This window comes from Nelumbo lutea, chromosome 3 (assembly GCF_056320005.1).
Source record: "Nelumbo lutea isolate HS-2025 chromosome 3, American lotus-T2T, whole genome shotgun sequence".
In the NCBI taxonomy this organism is placed as follows: Eukaryota; Viridiplantae; Streptophyta; class Magnoliopsida; order Proteales; family Nelumbonaceae; genus Nelumbo; species Nelumbo lutea.
In genome coordinates this window covers 111,608,249-111,621,851 of record NC_142686.1, presented here as the reverse complement: position 1 = coordinate 111,621,851, position 13,603 = coordinate 111,608,249, and the positions used below count along the sequence as shown (strand labels likewise).

The following is a 13,603-nucleotide window of genomic DNA, read 5'->3' as shown; positions in this document are numbered from 1 at the left end:
AACTGCATCTCCCCCATAATTATTCATCAGATTTCTTCTTTCTTCGGATTGTACTAGAGCATATACCTCTTGGACAGATGGGAGATCCTTGCTTCCAAGGATCTGTACTCTAATGGATTCATACATAGGGTTTGGGCCAAGGAGGAAGGCAAAGACTCTCTGCTGTGAAACAAGAGACTTATATGCTTTGGCATCTCCATCACACTTCCAATCTATACTCTGATAGTGATTCAACTCTTTCCAAATGGAAGACAAGTTTGAGTAGTACACAGAGAGACTCCTCTCCCCCTGTTTGCAAGTAGAGGATTCTGCCTGTAATTGATAGATTTTTGCATAGTGTCGCAATCAGAATAGATTGACTTTGCTTATTCCCAAATCTCATAAGTTGTTTCAGCCCACATAAAATTTCTTCTCACCTAAGGTTGCATAGACACTAAGAGCCATGACATTACCATGTTGTTTTCTTGGTTCCATCTATCATGCTCAGCACTCCCAGAATTAGGTTCTTTAATTCTTCCATTTATATATCTTATCTTTCCCCTTGTAGTAATATATAACCTGATCCCCTTCGACCATTCTAAGTAATTGAGACCATCAAGAGGTATGGCAGCCATAGGGAAGGATAAATCCATACCCCCACTCAGTCCATTCTGCATTGAGGAAACACTAACGTGGCTGAATCTTCACTATTCATGATAACTGGTTTAGATCACACTCAAAAGAGCTCCAAAAGGAAACTAGAAAAAGTACAGTCCGACCTGTTCAACCTGTTTTCCCTTTCACGCACTGACCTACAAACAGGAAACTACAGCACCTAGAAAAAAGGAAACTACAGGCAGCCACCTTTTAGTTCAACCACAGTCCTTCAATCACCCGAAAAAAATCGTTTTACCGCTGTTACAGCACCTACAGGTCATCACTGACCTACAAACTACCCACTGAACTGCTGTCACAGCACACACAGGTCATCTCTGACCTACAAACACTCCACAAAGCTGCTGTCACAGCACATATAGGTCACCTCTGACCTACAACCACCACAAGGATCACTTGATCCTACAAAAAAGGAAGGTACAGGTGCTGATCACCTCACGTCAGTTGATTTATTCCCCTTTTTTGGTTCTGTCCTGATACACGATCAGGAAAAATATAAAAAAAAAAAAAGGAAGAAAGAAGCTTCTGAGATCAGTTCAAAAATCTACCTTGGTTCTTCAGGAAAAAAAAAATCAGCAGCAAGATAAGGGAGAAGACAAAGGAGAGCTTTTTCAATCTCCTTTCAGATCAAATGGGCCTGCTCTGATACCATCTTGTCCAGAAGCGGAAGTGAATAGAAGATAGAAGAGAGGAAGAGAGAAGAGAAAAAGAGAGATCTGAGAGCAAAACTGTAGCTGGCGGCACCAGCCTTTTGGTATTTATATTAGGGCGACCATAACATAACATAAAGAGAGGGGAATTATAATAGTACCCCTGCAACACTAATCAGAAAATAAAAAAACAAAGAAAACAACTTATAAACAGTCTTTTAACAGATACCAAGCAGCCAGCTTCCAAATACACTCACTATAGATGGCACTAAAAAAGGATCATAAAAATTACTATAGAAAAACTTGATATCTCCCAGAATCAATCACTGCTTGATTCTAGCAGTCCATAAATGTCCAACACTAAGTTTCACCTCAATATTCTTAGTGGAAAAATAGGCTCATCTCCTCTCACTAAGTTTCACCAATTCAAAAAACCAAAACTGATTTTCCTGGCATTCCAGAACCTCTCTAGGCAGTCATACCGAGGTAGAAAGCTGCAAAAAATCTGAAAAGAAAAATCCAAATGTTGGGTGATTCAAGTGGTAAAGGGCAAATGGTTCTATTCCATGCACTTGATGAAGAAGAGCAGAGCAATAGCTCAATCACCCCAAGAAAAGAGCTCTGATACCAACTTGAAATAATAAAAAAGAATAATATATTAAAAAAAGTGAGAGTAGAATAATAAAAGAATACAGAAAGAGAGAGCATGTAAAGGACTAAAAGAGAACAGAAGAATTTGCACCCATTAGCTGTCTGTATTTTATTTACATGTTAGGTTACATAAGTTAGTAAAAGTACCATTATGCCACTACTAAATATACAAAAAAGATAGAAACATCCTCAAAATTAAGTAACATAAATACGCCAAGCAGTCAAAAGTCGATTATATTGATTTTCTTCATGTGTGGCAATAACTTATGGAGAATAAATTGAATAATAAACATTACCAACCATTGCATGTAGTATTTCTTCACAAAAGCCACGACTGAATCCACTATGATATCGATCACAAGCCAAATTTCAGAAATTGCTGCTAATAAGTAACCAATTGATATCCTCTGTAGAATATAGAAACACAATTAAAATTGCACAAGCAATTTTATTATGAACCTCAAAAGCTGCACAAACAATCCATATTGCAAAAACATCCGACAATTGCAATATCTTCACTGTACTATTCATCAAACTAATGCATAGTATATTTATAGACACATGAAAATAAAGCAATTGCCACTGTCCCTGAATTGTCCTGGCTTTTATTGTATGCATATGATCATCACATTAAATAAAGTTGTAATATGAAGGTGCATAGGAATATCCAACTTCAAAGGCATATGGTGAATATGCATGCATACATGGATGTTCTTGTTCATCTTTAACAAAGCTAATTGATATATTTGGATCAATGAAAAAAAGAAGATAAGTACATGAGAAAATGAACAAAGCCGTACAGGGAATTTGTTAATGAATCTTGGGATAAATCATCTGCAAATATGCAAATATAAAGATAAGGGAAAATTAAACTTTCCCAAAACCTAAAAATATACAAAATGGGTGCCAACTTGGGAAAATCCCATTTTACCAGATACGTCCCTGGAGAGAGATAGAAGGTACCCTATTTATGAAAATGACAAAAAGTAATTAATAGCAGTAGTTTTGTCCTTTCAAAAAAACTCTTTTTTATTAATTGTGCCCAAATCGCCATCATTACACATAGAAAATTCAATTATTCAAATACAAGATTCCAAGATATCCATGAGTCTAATCAAAGAAACACTCTAATATTTATGTCATCATGTTCTCATAGAATGCAAATATTTACGACATAGTAATTTAAATTAAAAACTACATAAAATATGCACAACAATGTGGGGATTGAAAGAGGAAGGAAGATGAAGCTGAGATGGGTTCAGTTGGTGAGGTTCAAAAGGGTCTGGTAATGCCACATTGTGAGTATGGAAAAACATTAGGTGAATGTGGAGAGAAAAAAGCTGAGCTTGGGACTTCTTGGAACTCAAGTCCATCGTATTTCTGCTAGAATGAAAGATAGATATTTCTATGACCTAGCATCAGGTCATCAATTCCGGTCTAAGGAGGTGCTCTGCCTTTTGGAAATGAAAATAAGTGGAGGGTACAGGGAAATTCCAATCAAAAAAGGAGTTCCACATAGGAGGTGCTCTATGTAGAATTAGAGGATCATCATCAATTTCAGTCAAAGGAGGTGTTCAGTGTAGAAGATGCGCTAGCTATACTCCCCTTCCCCATAATCCTACAGCCAACACTGTCCAGAATCTCATTCATAGCATTCACATATCTCTGCCAGCTATCTTGCAAATCACAAAAATGCACAAGATTGGAACCCAAAAATAAAAATCCTCATCTTCTAGCGAGGGAGAAAGATGAATAAAAGGTAATTTTGGGTTTTAATAAAATCTAAATGTGTACTTCAAGGGAGGTTGAAAAGAAGAGAAACAGGGATGGGAAGAAGAGGAGGAAAGAAAAAAAAAAAGGAAAGACAAAAGTGGGCTTCCAAAATAACATAACAGGGAGAACAACCATGGAAGCTATCTTGCTTTTGAGAAGATTGATGGAAAAGTTAAGAGAGAAAAGGAGAGATCTCAATATGGTGTTCATCGATCTAGAGAAATCATATGGTAGAGTTTCTAGAAAAATAATATGGTGGGTCTTGGAAAAGAAAGGGGTTCAGAATATGTATATAGATCTAATTAAAGATATGTATGAGAGTACAACAACCAATGTTAAGAACACCTGTGGGAGAAACATCAGACTTTATAGTTAAGGTGGGCCTTCACCAAGGTTCAACACTTGGCCCTTCTTTATTTGCACTGATCATGGATGAATTGACTAAACACACTTAGGAGGAGATCCCCCGGACTGGTGACATTATTTTAATTGCTAAAACTAAAAAAGGATTAAATGCAAAATTAAGTTTATGGACAAGTGCCTTAGAAACAAGAGGTTTTAAAGTAAGTAGAAGCAAAACAGAACATATGTAAATTTAATAACAATGGGAGTGCAAATCAGGGTACACTTAGGTTGAAGACCAAGAGATAACTCAATGTGACCTTTTTTGGTACCTTGGTTCGATAATTCATAACAAAGGAGGGACTGAGGAGGATATCACCCATAGAATTAGAGCAGGATGGGCAAAATGGAGGGGTGCATCTACAGTTTTATGTGATAGGCCAATACCATTTAGATAAAAGAGAAAATTCAAGGCCATCTATGTTGTATGGAGCAAAATTTCAGGCAGTCAAGGAACAACACATCCAGAAAATGAGTATGGCAGAGATGTGTATGCTGAGATGGATGAGTGGAAAATCTAGAAAAAATAGGATTAGAAATGAAGTCATTCATAGGAACTTACGAGTACCTCCAACAGGTGATAAAATGAGAGAAAGTAGACTAAGATGGGTTTGGTCATGTGCATAGAAGACCATCAACAGCACCATAAGAAGTGATTTGTTACAAGTCGAAAGGGCTAGAAGAGCAAGGGATAGACAAAAAGGACATGGTAGAAGTAGTAAGAAATGATTTAAGCACCAATAATTTAACAATGGATATGGCAATAAGCAGAACGGATAGGAAAAACAGGATTCATGCAGCCAACCCCATATAGATGGGATAAGGCTTGGATGATGATAACGATCATGTAATATCACATGCAAATGGAGCATGAAGGACGACTAATGAAGGGGTACTATTAGTCTAGTGACATCACCTGGCAAGGGATGTCAGAATCCTTTCAAAAAGCAGAAGGTTTAAGTATTTGTCAGATATCTCAGGGGAGGTTCAAGCATTTTCCCCTTAAATTAAAATGCACTTAAAAATTCATTGCATGTTAGCATTCTATGTAGGGGAGAAATATTAATATTTCTTTATTTGTGAAGATGCCAAGCAAATAAACAGAACAGAATGGAAAAACAAGGATTGGATGATGATGATGCCAAGCAAAATGAGATCACTTCATCTTAGAATTTAAGAGAGATAAGTTCACTTAGGACTTTAGTGTATTGCACCAGCCTTTGCTGCTCTTTAGAAAGTTCACTTCTTGAAATCCTATGATAATCTCATTTCTATCTTTTTTTCAGTAAGTGGAAATAGCTTTGAGATGGTAAACCTTTGTTCTTAAAGTGCAATGGAGAACTGGAGATCATAATAAAATCAATTTATTTGAGGATGCACACAAACACAACTGAAGTCTTTATTGTTGCTTCTGACTACAAACTCCACTTCCACCATGTATGAGCTAAAATTATTGAATAGACCCATGTGTTTTGCCCTCAAGTCACTAATTCTCCGTGATGGTTTGGCACCCTTTGGAGTTGATGGAGTGACATTTTCTCTGATCTAGACTCCAGTGACAATACCAAATGAAGTGGTTTCATGCATCTAATTGAAATTTCTGTGATGCATTGCATTCACCCATCAATAAACCATTGGAGATGCTAGGAGATTTCTTGAAAACTACATTTGCACATAAAAGAGAACAAGGGGAGCAAGGATGCAGGTCAATATACTGGACTCAATGCTGAATTTGATTACACAATTAAGTATTTTATAGGAATACACTTAAAAATGTATATTCTAATAATACTATTCCCATGGCTGGTAAAGAAAAAATACATGTAAACAAGGTAATCTTGAATGCAGGAAACCTCCTGTTATCTTTTAGTTTTTCCTTTACTCTTTTAGTCAATTACTTACTTAAAGGCTAAGATCTTAAGTTTCGATAAATAATTGCAATTTTCAGTCTTATGTTTATGAGGTGTTGAAACTTATGTAAATTGAAATTTATATGGTCATCTGTGATTCTAGTAGGAAGTGTACAATATGGTTGGAAATTTCAATCTAGGCATTAGTAAACTACCCTCACAATATTACAAAGACCAAAGTTTACTCTCAATGATGAAAAATCAGTGATAGAACATTGAGAGTTTCTATTAAATAAACTAGCAACATAAAAGAAAATTTTTCAGACAAGGGATTAATTGATAATACTACCTGTAAGACACCCAGCCAGCGTATACGGTCTACATCCACTCCATAAGTTAAATGATTACGTCCATGGAAGTACCCACCTAAGATGAAAAACATGAACAAACAATCATTAAGCCATGCTCAGTTAACAAGTTTGGTTACAAGAAATAGTAGCAACCAATAAAGAAATAAGTATTAACCCAAAATTAGGAAAACAAGTTACTTCACTGTAAGTGTTAGGGGTCAGTGGTTGGAATATCTAGGGGAAAACATGAAATTAATGGATCTATCACCAAGAACTACCAACTGTCTAACAGATGGACTAGCAAATCAAACTTTGGTCCCATAAGAAATTTGTCATATCATGAAAGGTGGCTAGTAATACTAGGCTAAACCATGGGATGATCATGGCATACATTGTACACAAGGTTCAAAATATTGATACAGGCCAATACACCAGTAGGGCCATATCGGCCTGTATCGTGGCTCGCCTATTTTTTAGTTTTTCTTCTCCAACTGGTTCAAAGGGGTCGGTTTAAGGCCCTTCTACCCCATGAACCAGGTCAGACCCCAAAACACCCCCTGTAAGGGTGTATCGGGAAGCCACAGATATGATACATATCAGCTGATACAGCCTGATACATATCAAAAATTTGAACCTTGATTGTAGGTACTACTTGTTTAACCAGAGAAATAAAAATCACAACTACCCATTAAAAATTAAATGGATTTACCCCTCATTAAGATGAAACCAGCATAAAGACGGCATAAAAGCCACTTAGAAAATAATGAAAACTCATATTACTAGCCTGTTGATAATTATAATCACCTTTCTAAGAATGCAAACACATTAGGGCATTACTTGATTACATTGGACTTGGTCGCTTTAAAAGGGATTGCAGTAATTGTAGACACTGGAGATGCTTCACATTTATGTAATTTTGACTTATGCACATGAGATGAAGTTGAGAGAACAAGTTCATGCAAGGTCTTCTAAAGGTGGAAAGATTCATACCTTGCAACACCAAACCCAATAGAAAGAGCTTCACTGTCCTTAGAATAACTTTCTTCGTTGCAATGCATTTGTTAGATGTTTTCTGAATGATGTTACAGATCATAATTACAGCCAGTCAAAAAGATATGCTAAAAAACAATAAGTGATTGAAGTATATATTTTAATAAACAGGAACGTATCCACAGGAACATAAGGATATTGTGTTCATGTAATGTACTTTACTTTTTTCTAAATGAAAATTCATTATATTATCAGGGAAGGAAACGAAAGGAAAATAAGAAAATCTTCTTTAAAGATTGTACAGAAAACTTCTGTCAGAGGTGAATTTCTGAATGCCCAAGAACAAGGCATCCACATGGCAATTAGCCCAACCACATGGGTGAGATCAGCTTAGGATTAGGAAGAAACTACTTTGGGGCAGGCCAGACTGCAGTAGAGGAAAAACAGAACGAAGTGGCACGTGGCAGGGATGGAGGTAACTATGGGAAATCATGTCTCATACATTGCTGAGTCAGATGTCTGGAGGAACTGCTGGGAGGAGGGGGGCCCGATAGGGCTCTGTCAAAAAACATTTGGCAAACTTCCCATGCTTCAGAGACAAGCCAAGCAAGGAGGATTGCATGATTCTAAAAAATATATATTATTTTATCCAAATACCCATGCAGCAAAGATGTAGTTGACATCAAGACAGCCTATCGAAGTCATTACTCAATACGAGAGCAGACACAGAAGGCAAGAGAGTAAACTAGAGGAGAAAGAAAAAGGTGGCAATCCACTCAATGCATCCTGATGACCCTCTTGCCCTATCATTCCCTGCTCCCAGAACAACAATCCCACAGAAACTGGAAAATGGCTTAGTGAGGGAGATGGCCATCCCATCAGCCTTCCCTTTTCTCCAGTTAACATCAGCCTACCCTGATTTCTATTCGGACGATTTGGCATATTCCATGTGTCCCAGCCTCCCAGGACCAAATCAATTCTAACAACTTCATAAATCATAACCAAGATTGCAGCATATAAAGATCTGAGAAAGTTAGCAATCAACAAAGGGGCAAATTGAGGGTTTTTTTTTTTTTTTTTTTTTTTGGGGGGGGGGGGGGGGGGGGGGAGGGGGTGATCATGCAAGGCAAACTGATGTTTGATGATTTATCAAGATTAACAACCAGCTAAAAGATCAAAAACATCACGAGTAGAGGGTTATTAGTTAAAAAGGCCAAAGTGGTTAATGTGATTCAGAAATTTTATACAAAAGTTACTAGTTAAAAGCTTAATCAGAGATACAAAACAAATAATTATGAAGCACGTTTCTTAAGTGGTTCCATTATCTATTTAATAATGTGATAGAACAAGAATTGGAAGAAATTGATGTCTTTATCAACTGAGAAAATAGTACATATATATACAGCCTTGTAGATACTAAAATAGGAAGAAAATCAACTACCTCCTCCAAGAATAATTCCTATAATCAAGTTATTCCTAATTGGGCTAATACTCCATAATTACAGCCTATAGTTACAACTTATAATCTCGTAACACTCCCCCTCAAGATGGAGCATAGATGTCAATCATGCCCAACTTGTTACAAATATAAGAAACCCGAGCTCCATTAAGAGCTTTTGTAAAGATATCTCCTAACTGCTCTCCAGTCTTCACATAAGCTGTAGAGATCAAGTTTTGTTGAATTTTCTCACGAACGAAATGACAGTCTATCTCAATATGTTTAGTTCGTTCATGAAAAACTAGATTCGAAGCAATATGAATCGCAGCTTGATTATCGCACCATAGTTTCGCTGGAACCGAGACTTTAAGACCGACCTCAGTTAAGAGTTGAGAAACCCACATAACTTCACACGAAGCTTGTGCCATTGCTCTAAACTCAGATTCTGCACTAGATCGCAACACCACATTTTGCTTCTTACTCTTCCACGAAACCAGATTACCACCAACAAAAACACAATAGCCAGTAGTGGACCTTCAATCAATCTTGGAACTCGCCCAGTCCGCATCAGAAAAACACTCAATATTACTGTGACCATGATTCTGATACAGTATCCCCCGTCCAGGAGCTCCTTTCAGGTAACACATGATTTGTTCTAAGGCTACCTAATGATGCACTGTAGGAGAGGACATAAATTGACTTACAATACTAACTGAGTAAGCAATGTCAAGACGAGTCACTGTGAGATAGTTCAACTTTCCAACTAATCTTCTATATCGTTCAAGATCATCAAAAGCATCTCCATCCTTTGTGAATTGCTGGTTAGGAAGCATTGGAGTACTGCATGGTTTGACTCCCAGGTTTCTGTTAACAGGTCCAAAACATACTTTCTCTGAGACAGAAAAATGCCTCTTTTACTCCTTGCCACCTCAATCCCCAAGAAGTACTTTAGGTGCCCCAAATCTTTAGTATTGAACTGGCTCTGCAGGATTTCAAGGATGAGATTCCCTGCGTGTCACTCCCAGTGATAACAATATCATCTACATATACAACAAGTAGAATGATGCCAAATGTGGACTGCTTATAGAAAACAGTATGGTCAGATCTGCTCTTCCTCATCCCAAACCTCTCTACTGCCTGACTGAATTTCCCAAACCAAGCTCGAGGACTCTGTTTTAGTCCATACAGCGATTTTCGAAGACGACAAACTTTCCCAGACTACCCCTGAGCAACAAACCCAAGTGGTTGCTCCATATAAACCTCCTCCTGAAGACCTCCATGCAGGAAAGCATTTTTAATATCAAGCTGGTAAAGTGACCAATCATATGTAGCTGCCAGAGAAATAAATAATCGAACTGAAATCAATTTTGCCACAGGGGAGAAAGTATCAGAATAGTCCACTCCATATGTCTGTGCATAGCCTTTGGCCACCAGGCGAGCCACTGATCCATCATATTAAATTTGACTGCAAAGACCCACTTGCATCCAACCGCTTTCTTACCAACAGGTAAATCGACCAGATCCCAAGTACCATTCTCAGTCAAGGCATTCATTTCCTCAAGCATGGCATCACACCACCCAGGATGGGATAAGGCCTGGTGAATAGATTTGGGAATCCCTACAGAATCAAGAGAGGCAACAAACGAACAAGAAGTAGAGGACAAACGATCATAGGTAACATAAGAAGAAATTGGATAAGTACACTGACATTTACCTTTCCGAGCAATAGGTAGATCAATGTCACTGGGCATTGGATCCGATGACGAAGAAGAGACCGGTGCCGAACTTGTCACAGGAGGATTAGGTCGTCGAGAATAGACTTGAGTAATAGGTGGTTTTGGTTGAGAAGGCGGTGGTGGTGGTATTGAAACAACACTAGAGTCTGGACTGGGGACATGATACACTAGTAGATCATCATCCTCTTGTGGACACACAGGTGTAGATGGAGCGGTAAAGAAAGGAAGATGTTCATGGAATGTAACATCAGCTGACACAGGATACCTATTCAAGAGAGGAGAAAAACACCTATACCCTTTTTGGAGACGAGAGTATCCCAGGAAGACACATTTTAATAACTTGGGGTCCAATTTGGAAACCTGCGGACAAACATCACGAACAAAACAAGAACATCCAAAGATACGAGGTTCAGCAGGAAACACAGATTTATTAGGAAACAAAATCTTATAAGGAATCTGATCATTTAGAACAGTGGAGGGCATGCGATTAATAAAAAAACACGCTGTAGAAACAGCATCAACCCAAAACTGTTTAGGAAAATGTGTTTGAAACAAAAGAGCCCTGGCAGTTTCAAGAAGATGTCTATTTTTCCTCTCAGCCACTCCATTTTGAGATGGAGTATCAACACAAGATGATTGATGGAATATTCCATTCTGAGCCATGTAGGTCTGAAAGGAATCAGAGAAATATTCTTTGGCATTATCACTTCACAATGTTTGTACAGACACATCAAACTGGGTTTTTATTTCAGCACAAAAGGTTTTAAAATGTGCAAGCAACTCCGAACGAGATTTCATTAAATAAAGCCAAGTCATACGAGAAAAATCATCCACAAAGGTAACAAAATATCAAAATCCAGTCTTAGACATAATGGGACAAGGCCCCCAAACATCTGAATGTACTAACTCAAAAGCATAACTAGCCCTTTTATTAACTCGAGAAACAGACGATAGACGATGATGTTTTGCAAACTGACAAGACTCACAATCTAAAGAAGATACATCATGAAACTGAGGACATAACTTCTTTAACAAAGGTAAAGATGGATGCCCCAACCGACAATGAGCTTCAAAAGGGGATAAAGTACTGAAACAGGCAATGGTCCGGGGTTCCTGGGTATCCAAAATGTACAGACCTCTTGATTCTCGTCCTTTACCAATAATCCTCTTCATCATAAGATCTTGAAACAGACAATGATCAGGAAAGAATGAGATACAACAGTTAAGAGTACGAGTGAGTTTGCTAACGGATACCAAATTAAAAGAAAATTTTGATAAACTCAATACGGATGACAAAGAAAGTGTTGGTGTGGAATTGATAGTTCCAGAACCAAGGACAGAAGAAATAGAACCATCTGCTAAGGTGACTGAAGAAGGAAAAGTGTGTGATTGGAAAGTGGAAAAGAGACTAGGATTACCTGTCATATGATCTGTTGCACCAGAATCAATGACCCACTAAGAGGAAGAAGAAAGAAGACATGTATTGGTTTTACCTAACTCAGCAAGGGCAGTGATGGACTGAGAGGAGTTCTTTAATGCCTCTTGATACTGGGTAAATTTCGCATACTCATCTGCAGAAATTGTAATGGTCTGATCTGGCGATGGATGAGGAGCATCACTCGTAGTTACAACATGAGCTGACTGAGACCCAGAAGACTTCTGATTTTTCTTTAGCAATTTCTGGCAAGTCCTTTTAGTGTGACTTGGTTCATGACAATAGTAGCAAACTAATCCCCCTGTGTCCTGAGTTCCAGCATCCCGACCACTATTACTGCCACCTCTGCTACTATTCTGAGAGCGAGACTGGCCAGTTGATCCACTATTCTGACTGACAAGTGCACTAGGTTGTTGTACAGGTGAGGTATGGGAACTAGTATCTGTACGAAGGACCCTAGTAAAAACCTCCTTTAAAGAGGTAATCTCAGGATTAGACAGAATCTGTGACTTAGCACCATCAAATTGAGGATTAAGACCAGCCAGAAAACTCATGATATCCATCTGTTCACGTTGAGTCTGCTAAACTTTGATACTCATAAGTGCATTTGAAATTCATGAAATATGTCTGAAGAGACTGATCCTGTTGTTCAGCCCGATAGAATGCCTTGCAAACATAAAAAATATGGGAAATGTTTTCTTTACCAGAGAATAGAAAAGCCAAATATTCCATTAGTTCTTTTACAAACTCACAGCAAGAGACATGACCGACGTACTCATTCTCAATACAATTACGGATTTGCAAAAACAATTGAGCGTCAACCCTTAGCCATTCAGTACGAGTCTCATCAGTAGGAGGGTCCTTATTTAGATGGTTGTCCTTAGAGATACTTCGTAAATACAAACGAACAGTCTTACTCCAGTCTAAATAATTAGTCCCGTTTAGTTTTTGTTCAGTGATTTTAGACAGAATGGGGATAACACTAGGCATAGCCCAATTCTTCTGTTCAACCGCCACCATAAACACAAGAAAATAGACTTTTGACAACCAGCAAAGCCAATAAAACACACTTAAACAGAATCGGCAACAGATGCAACACCCAAATAGCAACAAATCACAATTGGCAGCATCGAAATATCAAATGTATAAAAAAGAACAGAGAAGAAAGACTTTCCTGATGGGCAAACAAACACCACAAGAGTAACACCGAAGCTGATGCGATCGTCGGAAAAGAGACCGGTGAAGGTGGGTCCGTCACACATGCCTCCACGCTCCGGCGCATGACGGAGGGGCAGAAACCGGTGGCGGTGTGTGTAGCTCACTTGCTGGGTTTCCGGCGATGCGACTTGGTGGGTAGGCCGATCTGGGGATTCCGCTTCCATTGGTAGGGGTGGTGAGATGCAGATGTCACTCGGAATGGATGACCTAGAGATCGCAGCTGCTGCTCACTTGGGCAAATCTTCTCACTTGGGCAGCAACGGGAAGAAAACCAGAAATTAATTTCAGACTAGAATTGGTGCCTCTAGCTCTGATACCATGTGATAGAACAAGAATTGGAAGAAATTGATGTCTTTATCAACTGAGAAAATAGTACATATATATATAGCCTTGTAGATACTAAAATAGGAAGAAAATCAACTACCTCCTCCAAGAATAACTCCTATAATCAAGCCA

The 13,603-nt window shown here is 38.3% G+C and overlaps 1 protein-coding gene across 1 annotated transcript in view; it reads right to left on the bottom strand.

Annotated features, from left to right (window-relative positions):
• LOC148867657 (uncharacterized) overlaps window positions 1-13,603 on the bottom strand; it is a 61,614-nt gene that overhangs the window by 28,218 nt on the left and 19,793 nt on the right. Inside the window, exons 3-5 of the mRNA XM_088978381.1 lie at window positions 7,321-7,402; window positions 6,330-6,406; window positions 2,256-2,362 (exon numbers count right to left, since the gene is read on the bottom strand). Coding sequence (XP_088834507.1) covers window positions 2,256-2,362; window positions 6,330-6,406; window positions 7,321-7,402 — 266 coding nt within the window. The remainder of the gene's footprint in view (window positions 1-2,255; window positions 2,363-6,329; window positions 6,407-7,320; window positions 7,403-13,603) is intronic.